This window comes from Plecotus auritus (genome assembly GCF_963455305.1).
Source record: "Plecotus auritus genome assembly, chromosome: 6".
Classification (NCBI taxonomy): domain Eukaryota; kingdom Metazoa; phylum Chordata; class Mammalia; order Chiroptera; family Vespertilionidae; genus Plecotus; species Plecotus auritus.
Window position 1 is genome coordinate 44976425 of NC_137773.1, and position 22660 is coordinate 44999084.

The following is a 22660-nucleotide window of genomic DNA, read 5'->3' on the forward strand; positions in this document are numbered from 1 at the left end:
AGGTCCATCCATCCAAAGTTTGTGACCACTTTTCTTTTTTTTTCTTCACATCAAGTGAACTTTGATTATTCATATGCTTATCGAGAACATGGTGAAAGGACTGATCAACCATTTCAAACAGAACTTAATACCAGTATGATGTATTACTATGATGATGGTACAGGTGTACAGGTATATCCTGTGGAAGAAGCATTGCTCAAAGAGTATATTAAGCGCCAAATGTAAGTTGATAAGCTGTAAGCAGATGTAATGATAAAGTTTGTTGCAATATCAAAATTTAACATATAGCATTTTGTATTGTGTCGTTTTTTAAAATATGTTTTTATTGATTTCAGGGGAAGGGGGGAGAAAAACATCCATTGGCTGCCTCTTTTACACCCTGTACTGGGTATTGAACAGGTAACTGGGTATGTGCCCTGACTAGGAATTAAACTGGCAACCTTTTGGTACATGGGACGATACCCAACCTACTTAGCTATACCAGTCAGGGCTATATTGTCTTTTCTTTTTTAGGATATGTTGTTAAAATAAGTATTTTAAAAAAATGTATATTTGGTTCATGTTATTTATGACTATTGCTTTGTCTACTGTTTAGGTATTTGCTTAAAGGATATTACTTATAATGTCATGGCATAATTAAATATAATAGAAATTAAATGTAATAGAAAACTATATATTCTAAATGAGCAAGAAATTTGGATTATTTACAAATTTTGCAAATGAATATTAATGGCAAAAATAGTGATTTTTATCTTTTTTAAATTTTATTTTTCAATTACATTTTACATTCATTGTTATTTATTAGTTTTGGGGTATACAGCACAATGGTTAGGCAACCATATACTTTACAAAAAGATAGATTGTCTTGAAACTTTATTAGCAATTGATTTCAGAGTTCTAAGTTTCTGCTTTAACTTTTTAAGTTTTCATTCTTTGTGACACATTACATGAGGACTACCTTATTTTTAGTTGAGATTCCTTACTCTATCTAGTTCTCATAATAGTTGCTTTCTGAATACTGAAATTGGTTAGGAGAACATTAGTTTGTTCTGTTGTCTTTCAGAAAAAAAAGTAGTTCCTCTTCATATTAGTGTAGTATAGGATGTTTTACATATTTACATAGTGTTAATATAGTGGTGAAAAAAATGTTCCCAAGTGATTTGCTTAACCCAGTGGTCGACAAACTCATTATAATGTCAACAGAGCCAAATATCAACAGTACAACGATAGGAATTTCTTTTGAGAGCCAAATTTTTTAAACTTCTTCTAACACCACTTCTTCAAAATAGACTCTCCCAGGCCGTGGTATTTTGTGGAAGAGCCACACTCAAGGGGCCAAAGAGCCGCATGTGGCTCGCGAGCCGCAGTTTGCCGACCATGGGCTTAAACAATCTATATTTAAGAAAGAAAACGGACCCCACTCTGTCACTAGAAAATAATTTCTTCATCAGCAACATCATCTAGATATCTCCCTGTGGATTTGGTTGGCTTACAATATGAAGCAGCTTGTTTATTTTGGTCTTCCTTCTTCTGTTACAGTTAATGCAAACACTTTTTATGTACAGAAAGTGCTTGGCATGTGGCTATCAATTTCAAACTACTATTCCTATCTTTTTGTAACTCTTGTTCCCAGATCCCTTCTGAGACCTGGCAGTGGACTTTGTGTCTTTGAGGTTTCTCATACATAGTAGGCTCATTGATTAGGGTTTACATTTTTCTCTTTAAGAAATACTGAAAAACTTCTACTTGTGGAAAATTATGCTAAATGAATTTTAAAGTAAGAGGCTGAGCCGATTATGGAGTTTTAAAAATCATTTTAACTGAAGATGTATATTAATTTTTTGTTTTTGATGTCAAAATATTTAAAATTCAAGATTTTCGTTATTTCTAGCTGGGACAGTCCTTGGCATTCAGATATAGATATGAGTATGTTTATAAGAAGTTTCAAAAAAATATATGTTATAGATACTAGGGTGATTTATGAATTTCACAGAGTACTAGATTAAAAGGCATCTTAATGATTTAGAGACATTTTCACTAAAGAACAGTTTTAACTTCTGAGTAAATAAAATGCCTTAAATGATTGAAAATTTAGAATTTAAGAATATGTATTTGTGCTCATCACATGACAGGCACTGTGAAAGGGCCTTGGAAGTATAACAATCAGAATGTTAGATTTTTTTAAGACTTAGATTATTTATCAGTATTGAAGAGTACAGGATTTACTAAAGTTTCTGAAATGTCAGTAGTATTTCACTGACACAAGGGAGCTTTGCACTGTGATAATTGGATAAATAGCCTATCCAATAAAGAGGTAATATGCAAATTGACCGTCACTCCAGAACACAAGATGGCCACCACAAGATGGCCAGCAGGGGAGGGCAGTTGTGGGTTATCAGGCCAGCAGGGGAGGACAGTTGGGAGGGACCAGGCCTGAAAGGAAGGACAGTTGGGGGGTGATCAGGCCTGCAGGGAGGGCAGTTGGGGGGGTGCCAGGCCTGCAGGGGAGGGCAATTAGGAGCAATCAGGCCAGCAGGAGAGCAGTTAGACGTCGATCAGGCTGGCAGGGGAGTGGTTAGGGGGTGATCAGGCTGGCAGGCAGAAGCAGTTAAGGGCAATCAGGTAGGCAGGCAGACCGGCTGGCCAGCGGTTGGGAGCCAGCAGCCCTGGATTATGAGAGGGCAGTCGGACATCCCTCAAGGGGTCCCAGATTGGAGAGGGCGCAGGCTGGGCTGAGGGACACACACACATCCCGTGCACGAATTTTGTGCACCGGGCCTCTAGTAAGAGTATAAAGAAACAACTTGGATAGTTACATTTCTAAAATAAGATATGTTTTCCTCCAGTGAAAAGTAGGTCAAAGCCAGTTTTCATTTATAGGTGATTTTTTTATTCAAAGTTAGAATTTGACTTAAATACTTCAAGGGTATCTTATTCACCCAACCTTACACCCAAATGTATGAGCTCCCAACTTTGCAAACTTTCTATTTTGGGAACATTATACAATTATTAAGCTGCCAACCATATCATTATTGATATCATGTATTTCTTTTGAATTCTACATTTTCCTCCATTTATTGTCTTGATCTCTTTACAAATCTACTCTTTTTTATATATATATAATTCTTATTTTTCTATACGGAGGCAGTAATTTAAACGTGTTTCTCAAGTGCCATGTTAAATGTATTCATATTTGTATCCTGGAACTTGTAGTTATTGATTATACAGTTTGTTCACTCACATTTCTCTCTATAGTTTCCTAGGAAAGATTAAGGTGTTTAAGCTTATTTTTGTATCCCACCCTGCCCCCACCATACCTCCTGATGTCATAGGAATTCTTTGTTTAGTTATTTACTGTTAAATCTTAATGTCATTTATAGTATTTATCTCCCCATCAAAGAAAGGGGGAGATCTTGCATTGTTTAAATATGTAATTGTGTGTGTGCCTGTGCCCATGTATGTACTAAGTTTTTCACTAAACAATGTACTTGGTTTCTAGGGTTCAGAGGTATTAAAACAATGTCAGTACCCTGTCAATTTAGAAAACAGAGCAAACTGTAATGTGCTTTGTAAAGTTGACAAAGAATACTTCCCATATACCATTCTTCTCAGTGATGGGAAAAAGTTGGAAGGCAGTCTGTTGACATGTGTTTAGCTTTTGTTATTTGGTGCTTAAACAAAGCAAATAAAAATAGCTTTGTAATGAAAAATTTCACCTAAGTGACTCATTTTAAAAATCAGTTACTGAACTTTTAAAGTAAAATGCTGGTTAATTCTTTACACTTAGGTAAAGGTAATCTAAGTGTAAAGAATTAGTTTTAGTTTACTATTAATTTTAGAATTACTGTTAGTTTTTTGGAAGATAACTAGTATTCTAAATTCTTTTCTACTCATTATTAACTCGGTAGGATTTTGGTGGTTTTTTTGTGTTGTTTTTTTTTTTTTCTTTAATTACATGCAATATTAGTTTCAGGTGTACATTATAATGGTTAAACAGTCATATACTTTACCTAATGTTCCCCTGATATGTCCCATACCCAACTGGCACCATACTCAATTATTACAATATTATTCACTATATTCCCTATGCTGTACTTTTATATCCCTGTGACTTCCAGTTTTGTAACTACCAATTTGTACTACTCAATCCTTTCACCTCTTTTGCCAATTCCCTAAACCGCCTTCCCCTCTGGCAACCACTAGTCTATTCTCTGTACCTATGAGTCTTTTTCTGTTTTGTTTGTTCATTTATGTTGTTCTTTAGATTCCACATAAGTACTATCATTTCATATATTTGCTCTATCTGTGTTGTGTTAAATCTGTATAATGCTATTAATAAATTAAAATATGTTTTTAGAAGCTGATATTATAAGCAATAGATATTTTTATTTGCTATTGAACAAATGGATGAAATTGATATTTACTTTCTTGTTTCTCTTTTTAGTGAATATTACTTCAGTATAGAAAATTTGGAACGGGACTTCTTTCTTAGGAGAAAAATGGATGAGCAAGGCTTCTTGCCTATTTCCCTGATTGCTGGTTTCCATCGTGTTCAGGCTCTCACTACAAACCTTAATCTCATTTTAGAGGTAATTATACATTTGCAAAACAGAACAGTCTGCACTTTTTGTTTATGTTGCAAACCTAAAACTGCTCTAAAAAATGAATTCTATCATAATTTTTAAGAGAATAAATCCCAAAACAATCTGTAGTTGCCTAAGGCTTTGTATGAATCTCATGGTTTTTTTCCAATTTTATCAAGCTCAAATAAATTTCTAACCTTGGAAACCACTGAAAGAATTACTAATGATGTTTCCTCCTATATTTAAACTTGATCCTTCAAAGTTGAACCTTATTGGCTTTTTTTTGGACCTAGTCATCTTCCAGTTTTAGTGTGTATTCCCATTTATTAAATTTTTGGGAATTTTTCATGTGGAATAGAAAGGCCTATTTAAAAAAGAAATCTCTTGTCTGTCCTGTTCTAGAAATGCTTTCAACACTTGGTTTTTTATTGCACAGTTCTATGAGCTTTCAGAGACTTCCACCCTTGTGCCCCGGTGTAGCCGGTCCCTTTTATTATTCTTAGCGCTGGGAACTACTGATCTGATTTTTGTCAATCTACTTTTGCCTTTTCCGGTATATCATATAAATAAGTTACATATCTTGTAGCCTTTCGCTTATTTCTTTCACTTAACTTAGTGCTATTGAGGTAGATTCATCTTGCATCTATCAATATTTGTTTTTAATATTGACTACTAATTCCATAGTACCATAGTTTAACAATTCACTTGATGATAGACATTTAGCATGTTTCTAGTTTTTAGATATTATAAGCAAAGCATAAAAGTCTTTGTGTGGACATAAGTTTTCCTTTCCAGTGAATAAATATTAATGATTGTGATTGCTTGATTCTGTTCTCGTTCCACTTTCTGTTCTCTTTATTTTCTTACTGAATTAGTTTTTCCCCAATAGGGAATAAATTCCTTATGATTCAAGATTCAAAGTGAAAACATTCCTTCTCCTTCTCACCTTTCACCAGTAGTAAACTAGTTAAACTAACTTCCTTGGTGACAGTCACGTTACTTCTTTTTTGTGTATCCCTCCTAAGATAGTTCATACTAGACTACATACACTGTTATATTGCCCTTTTTCAAGCACAGTATGTTTTGTAAAAGCATTCATCTCTCCAGGTTTTTTTCTTTAATTTTCCCCTCTTTCAACAGGCAGAATTTATACAGTGTATATTAGAAATCATAAGATTACAAATTACTTTCTGTGTATATACCTGTGTAACTTCCACCTAGGTTAAGAAATGGAACATTTTCAACATTCTAGGAACTCCCTTGTGCCCCATCCTAGTCAGTACCACTGTTCTCCTCAAAGGGAATTGCTTTTCAGAGCTGTCACCTGTCTTTTAAACTTCACATAATCAGTTATATGTATTATTTTATATACATCTGACATTTGCTCATCATTATTTCTTTTAGGTTTATCCATTGTTGGTGTATATCAGTTGTGTTTCTATTTTTCTGTAACTCAATTTATTTTTCCATGCTTTTGTTGATAGACATTTGAGTTCTTTTCAGTTTTGAGTCTGTGATACACTGTTGTGAATATCAGTGCACATATTTTTTGGATGGACACCTGTACTTATTTTCCTGTGAAACTGGTGGGTAACAGGAAATAAATGCTCAGCTTTTGAAGATACTGGTGAACATTTTTCATTACATATGTGCTGCTCTCTTATGTCTGGGTCTTTGCACATGTATAAAGTGTTAAACCAGTTAAAAGTACCAGTGTTGAGAGTTTGACTTGTTGCATGTTCTAGCTAACACTATTGGCAGTCTTTTTCCAAAACATTATTTTGTAAAACTTAAACTCATAAATTTTGAGTAAGGTTTTTGCTTCTTTTTATTATTATTATCTCAGAGAGGAAGGAAGAGAGAGAGAAACATTAATGATGAGAGAGAATCATTGATTGGCTGCCTCCTGCACACCCATACTGGGGATCGAGCCTGCAACCCAAGCATGTGCCCTTGACCGGAATTGAACCTGGGGCCCTTCAGTCCATAGGCTGACACTCTATCCAGTGAGCCAAACCAGCTAGGGCTATTTGTAGTTTTTAAAACTCATCCATGTTGCAAGATCTAGATACTGAGTATACTGGTTTGCTACTGGGATGTCATTGCTTATAGTTTTGTTCAGTGGACAAAACTAGGAAAGTTTATGTCAGAAAAACAGATAATCACCAATTCAAACCCTTTACTATAGTATTCTTATTTACTTTCATATTTCAGACTCCTCTTTCAGTGAGTATTCTTATTCCCACCCCAAGTTTGTTTTTAAACAATTTTTAATACTAATTTTAAAGTAATGTCCAGTTATGAAAAATAGAACTTGAAGTAAGTACTATACTATTATTAAGGGCATCCTATATAATAAAGAGCTAATATGCAAATGGTCGTCACGCCCTCTTGCGGGGGCCAGGGGATCTGAGGCCGTGCCTCCCACCCTGTAGGGCTTGACAGGGTGGGGCCGGCCGGGTCTGAGTCTTGTGCGATTTCGAGCTGCGCATGGGTGGGCGGGGACTTGACTCTGGGTCCCGCTGCGCACCCCAGACTCTGACAGTAGGGAGATTTTCATATATATTTTACTAATTTTCTTTTATCTCTTATCACTTCAATTATAGAGAAAGGGCAAATAGCAATATTAAAATATTTCCTGTAATTAATTCCCTTTTAATTGTGCACGAATTTCATGCACCAGGCCACTAGTACAAATATAAGATTCTTAAAGTGATACATATGTGTTCTTCAACTAAAATATAACTAAAATTTTAAAGTTAATATGTACATTGAATTTTTACCATATTTGTGTTTTTCTTTATTTCTAAAAGCTGAATACCTTTGAATTTTAGTTAAAATTCTGATCAATAACGCTTTAATTATTTTGAAGACAATTTTTTAAAATATATTTTATTGATTTTCTACAGAGAGGTAGGGAGAGGGATAGAGAGTCAGAAACATCGATGGGAGAGAAACATCGATCAGCTGCCTCCTACACACCCCTACTGGGGATGTGCCCATAACCAAGATACATGCCCTTGACTGGAATCGAACCTGGGACCTTTCAGTCCGCAGACCGACGCTCTATCCACTGAGCCAAACCAGTTAGGGCTATTTTGAAGAAATTTTGTTCTTCATATATATATATGCGCGCGCGCGCGCGCACGCGCGCACACACACACACACACACACACACACACACACACATACATACATTTTTTTTAAAATATATTTTATCGATTTTTTTACAGAGAGGAAGAGAGAGGGATAGAGAGTTAGAAACATTGATGAGAGAGAGAGACATCAATCAGCAGCTGCCTCCTGCACGCCCCCTACTGGGGATGTGCTCGCAACCCAGGTACATGCCCTTGACTGGAATCGAACCTGGGACCCTTCAGTCCACAGGCCGACGCTCTATCCACTGAGCCAAACCGGTTATGGCAATACATATACATTTTTTAAAATTTATTGATTAAGGTATTATATATGTGTCCTTATTCCCCCACTACCCCCCCCCCATGCATGCCCTTACCCACCTGTTGTATGTGTCCATTGATTAGGCTTATATGCATGCATATAAGTCCTTTGGTTGATCCCTCCCCCTTACCCCCACTGTCCCCTACCTTCCCTGAGGTTTGACGTTCTGATCGATGTTTCTCTGTCTCTGGATCTGTTTTTTGTTTGTTGGTTTGTTTGTTTGTTTTTTAAATGTATTTTGTCTCTTGGCCTTCCTTCAGTCTTCTTTCGAAAAGTATCTATTTAGGTCCGTTGCCCATTTTTTGATTGGGTTGTTTATCTTCCTTTTGTTAAGTTGCATGAGTTCTCTGTAAATGTTAGAGATTAAACCCTTATTGTTATGTTCTAGTTTTATTTTATCCTTAAATTATAGCACATTTATTTTTGAGAAACCCCATAGCCTAATGGCTAAGACTTTTACTGGTGAACAGATAAATGACTTGAGTCCTGTTATTAACTCGCAATAAATCTGTGCCCTTTTTGCCCTGTCCGGTTTGGCTCAGTAGATAGTGTCAGCCTGCGAACTGAAGGGTCCCAAGTTCGATTCCGGTCAAGGGCACATGCCTGGATTGTGGGCTTGATCCCCAGTAGGGGGCATGCAGGAGGCAGGCAATCAATGATTCTCTCTCATCATTGATGTTTCTCTCTCTCTCTTCCCCTCCCTCTCTGAAATCAATAAAAAAATACATTTTTAAAAATCTGTGCACTTTTATCAAGTTACTGTAGTCTCCCCCCCCCCCTTTTTTTAAATATATTTTATTGATTTTTTACAGAGAGGAAGGGAGAGGGATAGAGAGTTAGAAACATCGATGAGAGAGAAACATAGATCAGCTGCCTCCTGCACACCCCCCACTGGGGACGTGCCCGCAACCAAGGCACATGCCCCTGACCGGAATCGAACCTGGGACCCTTCAGGCCACAGGCTGATGCTCTATCCATTGAGCCAAACCGGTTTCGGCTGTAGTCTCCCCTTTTTACTGGGGAGATGATCCAAGACCCCCAGTGGATGCCTGAAACTGCAGATAGTACAGAACCATATGTATGGTATGTGCTAAATTTTTTCATATCCATCATACCTTTTCACTTAAAGGAAGCACTTTATATGGTTTCTCTTTGGTATATTCGAATTGCCAGCATCACTACTCTTGTGCTTTGGGGCAATTAAGGAAAATGAAGATGACATTCCACAAGCACTGTGATACTGTGACAGTTACTAGTAGCAGATAGCTACTAAGTAATTAATAGGGTGCTTATGCTGGACAAAGGGACAATTCCCTTCTAGTGTGAGATTTCATCATGCTATTCAGAATAGAGTGTGTAATTTAAAGTTTATGTATTGTTTATTTCTGGAATTTTTCATTTACTGTTTTGGACCAGAGGTAACTAAAACTGTGGAAAGTGAAATTGCAGACAGAGGGGGACTGCTGTACTTTATTTCTTTGAGCTTTAGTGTCCTCACCTATGAAATAGGAGTAATTTAAAAAATTTTTAGGTTATTGGAAGTAAGGATGTACAATTAAAATCTTTGAATGAAAGTTCTTTAATAGATCAAAATTCCTATTTATAGGCACTGAAAGATAGCACAGAAGTGGAAATTGTGGATGAGAAAATGAGAAAAAAGATAGAACCAGAAAAATGGCCAATTCCGGGCCCTCCTCCACGTAGGGTGCCACAAACAGACTTCTCTCAACTGATTGACTGCCCAGAGTTTGTCCCAGGCCAAGCCTTTTATTCACATGCAGGTAACAGCTTTTCTTCTACAGCGAACAGCATAACACTGGGCTTTTTTGATGCAATTTGCCTATCTTTTTAAAGCTTATTTAGCTTCAGTAGGAAAATTAAAGATAACTAAATGACTCTAATGCTCCAAATTCTACTCATAATTGTCTCCCACACAGAGCTATAAATAAATAGGGTTTTAAGAATTATGAGTGAAGCTCTGCTCTATCTTAAATTATTTGTGTACTTTGTTATGTGGAGTTTGTACTTATCTTCTCTTAATTTTGCTAAATAATTATAGATATATTGTGCCAGTTTTCCCCTTGTAAACTTGAAATAGTCCAGTAGGATTCCAGTATCTGAAGTCTCATACCCAAGAGTGGGGAAGACTTTATTTAATTTTCTTACCAATGTACTTCAACCTTGTCTTGAAAAGATGAGATGACCTACCTGTATTCTAATGCATAATTGGGGTTCTCTTATGAAGTTATTATAATTATTGGTTAAAGAATTGGTGGTACTTAGAATTTCCAAAAACTGCTTTAATGTTAATTTTTTTTATTTCCTGGATCATTTTTAAGACATTCCCTCTTGGGAAAAAATATGTGTGCTTAAACTTTTTTCAGTCAGGGTGATGATCTACTGATGCTCTTGGATGTCATTTGATCGGAATATGCAGAGGAATAGGTGACTCACTGAAATATCATTATAAATATTGGAACAAATCGTGCTGCAGAAATGAAAGCGACCAGAGTTACTTCTTTGCAAGAATGCCTACTCCCAACTCCTTGTGGAGGACGTTGGGTCAACACTACAATGGAGATAAACACCTATGTGATGATGATGAGAGACAGACCAGAGGACTGCTGTTGTTTTTATACGAGCTGCCCATTTGTGTATAAATAACCTGGGCTGTATGTGCTACTTTTTATTCACGGTGGGAAAGTTAATTTTCATTCTGGAAATTTTACAAGATTCTGTCTTTTCCTTTTAGACTTATGTACTTGTGTCCAGATCAATAAAGTAGAAATAGAGAGGCTTCAGTGGCATTTCCCAGATTGTTAGGTCCTTGCTATTTAATTTGCCCCTCTTTTATAGTGTACTGTATCTCACATGTTGTCATATTTCACATGGACTTTAAGATTTATTAATGTGGATACTAAGGAATAAGAAATTTAAGAAATGAAAGTATTTTTTTCACTCTTTAAAATTTATTTTTTATACACTAGTGTGAGGCACCTGCCATCAAAAAAGCACTGATGGACAGTCTCACAGATAATTTTATTTATTGTTTGTCAGCCCTCTGTGCCTCTAAACCTAGAAAGCAACTTGGGCAAGTGTTTTAAAATTTGAAGAAACATTTTTAAGGTTTTTTAAATAAAGATATGCTGTCTGTATAAGTTAGATTAATATATTGTGTAAATGTGGGGTCCAAGATGACATTTTTAACCTGCTCATGAACAGGCATTAGTTGAGTTAGATAAAATAGAAAACACTTCTTCCACAGAGTAGCTAAGATAGGTTTGTCAAGTTGGTGATGCCTGTCCATAAGCGATTTATGCATTATTAATAAAATTACAGGAATAAAATAATGTCTGGTAAATTTTTGTGTTTTTTTAATATACTCATTTACATGCACACATACACTGCCTGAAACCAGTCAGTGTACATTTAAAATGTTAAAAAATTTAGGTTCTTTACATTATATTAGAAACCAGATGGATAATGAAGGCATTATAAAAAGATGGAATGTGTTTTGAGTTATGCTGATTCACTTTAAATCATAGGAATAATCACGTAAATTCATTTGTTTCCTGTGACTGCCCAAATTTCTGACCTTAGCAATTCTCCTCTGATAAGAAAGCCTTAGTTTCCTAAATTCAGTTGAGAGTACTGTCACCAAAAATTTGAAATGGGAATAAGGGATAGGAAATTTAGATTGTGTTTATCTATACCCATGCATAGAGAAAAATAGTGAAACTTTTACCTATATCCTTTTCACTCAAGTGAGAAGACCTTAAATTTCAAAAACATAACCCGTGATAATATATTTTTAAGGGATTTATGTGGTAAAATATTAAAAATTTTTGGTCCTTTTCACTAAAAAATTAAAATTTCTATTTTTTCCTCTATGGAGCTTGAATTGTCTAACATGGATTGACCTTTGTGCTGAACAGAGGACCTTAATGCACCAGAGAAAGGTTGATTATGGGAATGGTAAGGTGTTCTGAAATTTAGGTTTTGCAGTTCTATGAATATAGTATTGCACTATCAATAGTAAAAGAATTTCATTCACCAAAATTGAGAGGTCAGGTATCTGACAATCTTGTGTTGTTTTTTGTTTGTTTCGATTTGGCTTTAAAAAATATAAGATTTTCCCTAATGATTGCTAAGCTATAGGATTTTTTTTTTTTGAAAAATTGATCTGTAGACGTGTTCTTGAATGTGCCACACATAAAGCATGTAATCATTTTTAAAGCAATCTATGTAATTACTCAGTGCTGTGATTCAGGGTGGATAAAAAAAAGTCATGACAGCCTGGCCATTGTGCTCAGTGGTTGAGTGTCAGCCTATTAGCCAGGAGGTCAAGGTTTTATTCCCTGTCAGGGCACATGCCCGGACTGTAGCCTTGATCCCCAGTAGGAGGTGTGCAGGAGGCAGCTGATCAATGATTCTCATTATTTCTATCCCTCTCTCTTTCTGAAATCAATAAAAAATATTTTTTAAAAAAGTCATGACAGGTAAATATGGAATATATACAGCAGGGCAAAAGTAGGTTTACAGTTGTTCATATGGAAAATAATAAAATAATGTAATAGATATAAACTCACAACTGTAAGCCTGCTTTTGCCCCACTCTGTATATGATGATTTATCTTAATTTATATGGACAATTTTCAATTACTGAAAACTGCAACAATACTTTTTATTTCTGTTGAGTTCTTACAAACTAGAAACCATAAATGTCAAAGTATGCATCTAATTTTTTGTCTAAGTTTAATTTCAAGTAATCCAAGCCATATTCAAATTCATTTGGTCTTGGAAGATTAGTGCTTTACTATTAACCCTTAAAATTTTTACACATATCGTTTAAAATCTTTTCATTGTAAAAATAATCACAAAGCATATGTATAGCTTAATTATAAGGTAAACACCCTTTAAAAGCTAAATTTTTCTTGTCCTACCCAATTTCTTTGGCATTTTAATGTCATTTAATTTATAAGCACATGTGCTATGTACATAGTAAAACACTTGACTTCATGGTAGAAACATTCAAGCTTAAAGAACATTTAGAGATGATTATGTAATAAGCATAAGTAGTTGTTTATGTTAAAAATAGTTGCAACTGATTTTCCTAATAGGTGCGTAATGGTAACTTAATTCTCACACACATTCTAGGATGGGGGTTCTGTGTCTACTTTTAAAGCTTTATTCACTCTATGAACATAGATGATTCATAATATTAGAAATAGGGTTCTCTATAACTTGAATAGTATGGACAGCCCAAAACTAGTATTTTCCTCATAATACTTTTGTGGATCATGTGATCACATATACGCCATTAATTAAGGAAGTTAGCACCAATATTCAATAGAAATATATTTGCCATCCCTAGCCGGATTGGCTCAGTGGATGAGTGACAGCCTGCGGACTGAAGGGTCCTGAATTCCATTAATGTATCTATGTCCCCAAAGCCGCCTTTTCTCTGACTTTAGTGAGGCAAAGCAGACTAGTCTAGGCTCATAATCCTTAGCCCTTTTTTGTTTCACATTCCCAGCTTTAATAAACATCCTCTGAAATGAAAAAAAAAATGTAATATAACTAAATATAACATATTAGCATAAAAATTATGGATGTGTTTTGTTTTTTGTACCATGTCTTTGAAATCTGGTACATGTTTTATACTTATCCTGAGCACATTTTAGGACTAGTCATCTTTCAAGTGCTCAATAGCTTCATATGGCTAGTGGCTGCTATTGGACAGTACAGTTTAGAGCATTTTTTAAATATAAAACTATTTTTAAAGTAATATAGTAATCGGTTGGTTCCTGGAACTAGCTATTTGTCCGTAAAAAAGATAAACTTATCTGATTGTAGTATGTAGTAGATGAAATTAAAATCTTGGAATATTCTTCTCAAACTCAGATTCCTGGAATGTGCCTTTGCATTTTAATTTAGCAAATAAAATGAAAATTGTTCATTTATATTAGTTTTCTCTATGTAATATATTCAATTTTGCAGAATTTCTAAGGAATTGGCTTTTGAGGAGTAAATAATGATGTTTCAAATTCTGCAGTATGAATTTGTTTTTAAAACACTTTTTGTCCAAAGCAAGTTTACATTGCATTATAACTTAAATAGTCTTTGACTTTTAGAAAAGGAATTTATGAAGGACTCAGTTTGGATTTTACTTATGAGTATACTTTGATTTAAAAAAATAAAAGATAGTGTGGAGAAAGGCATTTTTAATTCCAACAGAGTTATAAAGTGTTTTAAATGTTATTTCCAGGGCAGTGCACTTTAATGATAGGACATTCTACTCTTTATTCAGTACTAGTAGCCCTGTGCACAAATCCGTGCGCCAGTAGCTCTCTGCCACCCTCCTATAGCTTCCTCCCCCCCACCATAGCCTGCTGCCCTGTCCCCTCCTTTAGCTCTCCACCACCCACTTGTAGTTCACTGTCCCACCCTCCTACAGATCCATGATCCAGTAGTTACGCCTCAGGGTGTAACAGATAATTAGCATATTCCTCTTATTATATAGGTTAACCTTGTTAAGCAAAGGAAATGTGCTAAGTGTTTGAGTAATGGCTGTCTTAGTATAAAACCTAGCAGAACAATGTAGGAGTAATGGCTGTCTTAGTATAAAACATAGCAGAACAATGTAGGACTGGTTTTTGCCCACAATAAAATAAGTAGTTTAACTGGCTTAATAGCTTTCAGATTTCATAATTTCATTATGATTAATAGATTTTAATATAAGATTTTACAGAGAATTGTTTCCCAAATAGATGTACTGTCATAATGGTGACTTTCGTTGATATTCTTGAGAAGTTTTAATGAATTTGGACTTCGTAAGGTTTGGTGACATTGCACTTATTACTCATTGGTTTCACTTGAATGCATCTTACAAACTCTTCAGGTTTGAAAATCATTGAAAAGATCATAATTGAGATTGACTTATCATGCTGTGTGAAAAAAAATCAAGCCCAAGGAAAAAAATAAAATGTTTTATAAGTAATAAAACTGTTATTTTAACTACTGAACTAACTTAAAATTTTAGAGTCTGCCCCCAATTCTCCAAGAATTGGAAGTCCACTGAACCCAAAGAAAAGTACTGAAACAAGTAATCTCCAAGCAATGACTAGAGTTTTGTCTACCAGTTTGCCTGACTTGGACTCAGAACCTTGGATAGAAAAAAAAAAGAGACATCGTTCATCCCCAGTGAAATTGAATGTAAGTTGTTATAAACCAAGTGAACTGTGATAAATTTTACGTCAGATATATATATATATAAAATTAGGAAACATTTAAAAATTGGAACCATTGGCCTTCAGTAAAAACTTGTGGGTTACTCATTAGCTGAAAATAAATTATGTGGCATCAGCTTTTAAAATTTATCTTTTCTGGGTAAGATTTTGCTTTTTTACTTGTGACTAATTTAAATTTTAATACTTCCATTTTTTTAAAAGCTGACAATCTAGATTTTTTTTTAACAATCTAAATTTTTAATTTTATAATTTTGTTATATTATTTGTAACCTTTTAAAATTATTTTTAAAGTTCATATACAAATAACTACTTGTAAAGGGTAAATATCAGAATTTTTTATGTTTTGGTGTTGCACAATAGGAAAGGGAAAGATAGTTGATTTCTTGGTGGGAGTGAGATGGCTGAGTTTAGGAAACAATAGGACAGATCCCTGTGGTAGAACTGTATTTTTGGTGGCTGGATGCACGAACTCTCCAAGGTGATAAAAATTGCTCTGATCTAAACCACAAACACAAATGTTCAAGTAACACTGGGGGAACCTGAATAAGATTGATAGGTTATGTCAGTGTGTACCTTGTTTCTGATATTATACTATAGTTTTGCAAGATTGGGGGGAACTGGATAAAGAATAATTGAGATCTCTGTTATAACTGTGAATGTATAGTTATCTTGAAGTAAAAAGTTTACTAAAAATAAGTTTGTAAACAGTGCCACTCAAATGATTCGAATAGTGAAAATAAGCTATATAAGGAAAAGCTCACTAAAAATAATTGGGCACAGATATAAAAAGGATAAGAAAGCTATCATATTGAAGGTTATTATGAACAGCACTCTTTATCCCTAAGATCAAAGCATGAAGAAAAGAAACATGCAGGATTTAAGAATGGTTCTCCTCTGATGGACCTGGAGGTATTGATATTTTTGCCTCACCAGAGGGCATTTGGCAGTAGTCTGGAGACATTTTTGGTGGTTACAACTTGGGGAGTGCTACTGCATCTTGTGAGTGGAGGCCAGGGAAGCTGCTAAACATCCTAGAGTGCACAATACACCTTTTTACACACACATGCACACACACACACACACACACACACACACACACACACACACAAACACACAATTATCAAGCCCAACATGTCAGTAGTGCTAAGTTTGAGAAATCCTGACCTATGATAACATCTTAATTTGCAATAATAGTTAAATGTAGCACACTTAAATTTTATTATTTGTAATAAATTGTGGGTTACTCATTAGCTGAAAATAAATTATGTGGCATCAGCTTTTAAAAATTTTAAGTGTGCTACATTAAGTTTTATTTTTCCTTGGGGGCATTTGAGAAACCTAACAAAGCTTTTCCAAACATGATTTTCTAAAGATCCTGATTAATTTTTATATCTGTCATGGCAAACCTGGATCACTAGAGAGGGAGAGTAGTGTCCTGGACTCTTGACAAAAATTTACCATATTTATACTAAGAGCCACATTTTCCCTCCATATTTAAAATCTCCACATTTAAACATTTCTTTTAAAAATAATGGTTCATTTTTCAATTTGTTTATGTGATTTGTTAAAGTGATAGAAAAGTTTTTATAAAAAATGCCAATTCTTTTAGGAATCAGCATCTCTACCTGAAGAGGCATCAAATGAACTATATCCTCCAGATGAACAAGAACAAGAAGAACTTGATTTTTTATTTGATGAAGAGATGGAACAAGTAGAAGAACGAAAAAACACATTTATTGATTGGTCTGATAATGATTCAGATTATGAAATAGATGACCAGGATTTAAACAAGATTTTGATTGTAACTCAAACACCACCTTACATGAGAAAACATCCTGGAGGAGATCGAACAAGCAACCACATGTCTCAGGCAAAAATTACATCTGAACTTGCTAAAGTTATCAACGATGGCTTATATTATTATGAACAGGATCTGTGGATGGAAGAAAATGAAAACACACACACAGCCATAAAGGTAATTGTTTCTGGCCAACATCTTTCTGCTGATAATATGGCTTGACAGTGTGTTGTTGCTTATATTTTCCTAAACTTTAAATTTTATTTTATGGCTCTTCATTTTAGAAAAAATTTAAATATAAATAAGTTATATTTAATTTGAAAATTTCCAAGAAATATATCAGATAATCACAAACTGAGAAATATCTTACTAAATTACAGTGAAATAAATACTTAAATTACAAAGAAAATATTAGCACTGTGAAATAAGTCAGTCAGAGAAAGACAATCACATGATCTCGCTCATATGTGGAATCTAAGTAACAAAATAAACTGATGAGTGGAGTGGATCCAGAGACATGGAAGCATGGAACAGAGTGTGGAATCTTGGAGGGAAGGTGGGAGAGGGTAGGTGGATGGGAGGTAATCAACCAAAGACCTTGTATCATATATACATAACCCATGGACACAGACAATAGGGTGGTGAAGATTGGAGGCAGGGACGGGCTGGAGGGGGTTAAAGGGGGGAAAAGGGACATATGTAATACTTTCAACAATAAAGAATTATTTAAAAAAAAAAAAAGAGCTTGGGGCTCAATATGATCATTGAAAAAAATTACAGTGAAATAAATACTTAAATTACAAAGAAAATATTAGCACTCTGACTAAACTCCTTGCTTTTTTTTAGGTGAAAATAATAAGGCCCTTTCTCATAAGGAATAAAACCTGAAGTTATGGACAGGCTTAGTGTACATGCTCATTCCTCACCTGGCGTTGGTCACCACAGCTATATGAGGGGTGCTTCTGAGCTGGGTTACTTTTGTTGCCTCCTTCCACCTTAGTCTATGATGCATTCTCTGTGATAGTAGAACCGTGTGGACAAATGTAGAAGATTAAACTGGATGATTGTTTTTCATTCTCCAGTCGTTACTATGGTGTTAGGGGTGCTATTTGAAACCTTGTTTCTTTTATTTTAATTTAATTTAATTTTTTATCTTTTATATATTATTCTGATACCTATCTCAATTATTAAGGTAATATATGAGATTGCCAGTGTAGTCAACTGGCCATCTGCATTTTTATATGAATTTTAATGGAATAGGTAGTAATTAAAAGGAATCTTTTCTGCCTTTAAAATGGGTCAGAAACCCCCCAAAATTAAGTATTTGTTTTGAGTTTAGAACAATGAGGGAAAAGTTTTAGAATTATAATATAGGAAATAGGAAAGAGAAAAGCCAGCCATCTAGTGGTTGAATAGGGGGGACTGGGTGTCCATGGAGTTTCATATCACCAGTAAGAAGTGTGCTTTCCTTGTCTTCATTTCTTTTCTTCTTGGAATTTCCATCAGTGTTTTCACCCGCTTCTCTAGCCACTTGCCTTTTTGGAGACCCTGCCTCAGGTTATGGTAGCTTGTCAGTGACTTAGAGCCTAAGCAGTTTTCTCTGTCCTGCAGTGAGAAAGGAAGTTTGTTTTTATAATGTTTTTTTCGTTGAAAGTTTTCCCTTGTATAATCATTGTTACTTTACTTATGATACTTAGGTTTTATAAGTAATACCTAACTTAAATCCTTTTTTGGACAGAAAAAGCTAGAAATAAATTGAACTAATAATAGGTTAAAATTGCACTCCATCCTTATACCTCTAACCTGCTTTGTTCTTCAGCATCTACCATTCTGTACATTGCACTTCTTTGCTGTTTTGATCACATGGATATAGGATCTATGAGGATAGTAATTTTTGTCTTATTTTGTACATTACTGTATCTGCAGTGCTAGAACAGTTCCTGGCACAAAGTAGTGCGCAATTCATATTTATTGAAATGGATATATGAATTATGGATTAGACATTCTGTACTAACCAAAGGAATTTAGCCACTGTATATAATTTGGTCCTGTGGGAAAATATTTTCAGAGTTGTAAATAATGAACTTTTATGCCACCTTGAGAAGCGTGGGCTATTTGTAGGTGATTATTTGCTTTAAAGTGTAGATAATAATTAAAAGGCATGTAAAGAGTTAATTCAGTCCTGACTGGTTTGGCTCAGTGGATAGAGCGTTGGCCTGCAGACTCAAGGGTCCCAGGTTCAATTCCGGTCAAGGGCATGTACCTTGGTTGCGGGCACATCCCTCGTAGGGGATGTGCAGGAGGCAGCTGATGGATGTTTCTCTCTCATCAATGTTTTCTAACTCTCTATCCCTCTCCCTTCCTCTCTGTAAAAAATCAATAAAATATATTTTTTAAAAAAAGTTAATTCAAAACTTAGAGCTATATGACTCTAAGCATTGTGTGTCTATTTGTGTTTTATTTTAGCCTGATCCCTACATACATTCCTATCATCTAACTTCTTCTTATTTATAATTCCTGTGGTTCTCCTTAAAGAGAGAGAAATCGATAATTTCATGTTTATTAATCTCCTACTACGTGCTAGATACTGCTAGGTCCTGGAACTGGGATGGGAAGATGATAATGGTGTGTCTGCATGCCTGGTTCTTACAAATAATTGATAGGGCAGACATTGAAACAAACCCACAGTAAGTACTTAAACACAGATTATAATAAGTATTCTGAAGGAAAAGAACAGGCCCTAGCCAGTTTGATTCAGTGGTTAGAGTGTAGGCCCATGGACTGAAGGATCCCGGGTTTGATTCCGGTCAAGGGCGAGTACCTCATTTGCAGGCTCGATCCTCGGCTTTGGTCAGGGGAAATATCTTCAGGTGAGGATTAACAACAACAAAACAAACAGGATGCTTTTGGATTGGGTTGTCAAGCAGTGCCTATGAGAAAGTCAAAATTATAGTCAGTTCTGAAGTATGAGTAAGAATAAACCATGCAAAGAGGAGGTAAACCATACTATAGGAAGAGGGAAGCAAGTCAGTGATTTTTTTTTTTTTAAATATATTTTTATTGATTTCAGAGAGGAAGGAGAGAGAAAGAAACATCAGTGATGTGAGAGAAGCATTGATTGGCTGCCTCCTGCATGCCCCACACTGGGGATTGATCCCACAACCCAGGCATATACTCTGACCAGGATTCGAACCATGACCTCCTGGTTCATAGGCCAACGCTCAAGCAATGAGCCATGCCAGCCTGGTCAAGTTAGTATGTTTATAGTGTTACGTAAGAGGATAGTTACGGGTATACAGGCAGGAGTCTGATCATACAAGGCTTTGCTGGCCATGTTAGTTTTTAAATTTTACCTTAAGTTGAAAACCAGTACTTTCAATGGTTTTACAGAGACAACAGGACATAATTAGTTTTATTTTTAAAAGATCACTCTGGTTAGTATAGTGGAGAATGAATTAGATGGGGACAAGAGTGGCAGAAGAAATCCAATTGAGAGGCTATTAAAGTAATGGATGTTGGTAATTTAAGGCAAATTGGTGGCAGAGGAAAAATAGAAATGAGAAGACCTGGATCTGAACCCTGATGAATGATGATTTAGGAGTGGTATAGGAAAATGTTATATAAGCAAAAACCTGGCTTCAAGATGAGAGAATAATCGGATGTGTCAGAAAATAGAGTTAGATGTAAAAGAAAAGAATGCCAAATTGATAGGATAGTTTGATGATCAATCACTTGACTTTGCAAAAAACAAACCAAACCAAAACAAAAAATAACCACCTGATACTGAATCCAGAAGCAATATTGAACTTCACCAAAGAGTGAGTATAGGCTTTCTCTTTCTGGATTGTCCTTACTGCTAAAGACAAAAAAAAACCCTGCTAATAGGTAAAAAAGCATCTTCTAAAAAATCATTATCTTCAAGGTAAGTTATTATTAAAGTCTTAGAGAACTGGAATTTTAAAACTAGTTTTGTTGTGGAGACCCTTTTGGAGCCAGGGGAGTTTGAAGAAATCAGCTGTGCTAAAGCCACCTAAAGTATAGGGGTAAAAGACATAAACAAAGGGACTAACCACAGCTAGGGATTCCAACCAAAGTCCTTTTCCCAGTAAATTGGTACCCACAAGAAATACACCCTCAGTGAGAGAGAACTTAACTTGCTTTCTCACCTATTCCTCTAGGGGACTAATAAGAATAGCTCCCTAGATGTGCTGAGTAGAAAAAAGATAAAATAAATTGGTTAGAAGTTTATAATCATGCAAACCAAATTCATACTATCTGGATGACTAAAGTATACATTAGTCATAAATTTAATGTGATTCTGGCCTGTCAGTTTGCCAGAAACCTATCAGAAGTAAATGTAGCTCCTTTGTGAAGACATTAACCTTTATTCTAGACCTCAAAGAGTTTACTCAAATTATTGTATAAGGAAAGTGAGCAGCTCACAAGACAGTTTACAGGAAATCAGCAGAGTAGCAGAGGTAGAACATATGAAAGAAGGTATGGAATGATATTATAGACCAGGGGTCCTCAAACGTTTTAAATGGGGCCAGTTCACTATCTCTCAGACCATTGGAGGGCCGGACTATAGTTTAAAAAAAAACAAAACTGTGAACAAATTCCTATGCGCACTACGGGCCCGGGATGAGTCGGCTGCTAAGCAGGACAGGCAGCGGCACCCAGCAGGCCAGATAAATGTCCTCAGCGGGCCACATGTGGCCCGCGGGCCATAGTTTGAGGACCCCTGTTATAGACAGTCTGCTATTTTTTGGTACATTTTAAATCAAATTGTATGACTTAATATCTAGTAGGTTTTATTTAAAGCTTTTTTCTTTTGGCCCGGGTGGTGTGGTTCAGTGGTTGAGCATCAGCGTACGAACCAGGAGGTCAATGGTTGGATTCCCAGTCGGGTATGCTAGCGTTGCGGGCTGGATCTCTCATTATTGGTGTTTCTATCTCTCCCTCTTCTTCCTCTCTAAAATCAATAAAAATACATAAAATTTTAAAAAATTGTATTTTTAAAAAAATGAAAGGTAAACAGCAAGTACGAAATGAGAAATATTGAGTGATAAATATGGCTTAATTGGAGTTTCAGAAGGAAAGGAGAAAGAAGATGGGGGAGAGTCAGTATTTTAAGAGGTAATCTCTAGGACCTTTTCTGAGCTATTATCGGTATACTAGGTGTACCAGTTAATAATGCGGTTTTTTTCAATAGATGGAGTTACACATATGTCAATATATATGCGATTTGATATGTATGCTATTTTGTTGTATTGACAGCAAGCTTCAAAACTTGATATGTCAAATTTGCTGAAGGTGTTAACATCATAGATATTTTTACACTTAAACGTCAAATTTCGTGCCAAAAAGAGCATTTGCGGGAAGTTATAATTCATTTCCTTATTTTGAAGAAAGTTATCATATATTTCGGGAAGCTTATGGTGAATATGCTCCATCTCAAGATACTTGTGAATGCTGGTTTAAACGCTTTAAAAGTGATGATTTCGATGTGAAAGACAAGAATGTCTTTGTCTCTGATAGAGTCTAGATGCCCTGCAGAGTTAAAAGGCTACA

At 35.3% G+C, this 22660-nt stretch overlaps 1 protein-coding gene across 6 annotated transcripts in view; it reads left to right on the top strand.

Moving 5' to 3' along the window:
* Nucleotides 1-22660, top strand: part of LARP1B (La ribonucleoprotein 1B) — a 157314-nt gene that overhangs the window by 82414 nt on the left and 52240 nt on the right. For 5 of the 6 annotated variants that reach the window (XM_080676776.1, XM_080676777.1, XM_080676773.1 and 2 more), the window contains 5 exons: nucleotides 56-221; nucleotides 4445-4589; nucleotides 9649-9823; nucleotides 15084-15256; nucleotides 16901-17266. In XM_080676776.1, coding sequence (XP_080532902.1) covers nucleotides 56-221; nucleotides 4445-4589; nucleotides 9649-9823; nucleotides 15084-15256; nucleotides 16901-17266 — 1025 coding nt within the window. Of the gene's footprint in view, nucleotides 1-55; nucleotides 222-4444; nucleotides 4590-9648; nucleotides 9824-10426; nucleotides 11401-15083; nucleotides 15257-16900; nucleotides 17267-22660 lie in introns of those variants that run through there. The other variant, XM_080676778.1, reaches the window with a different exon arrangement.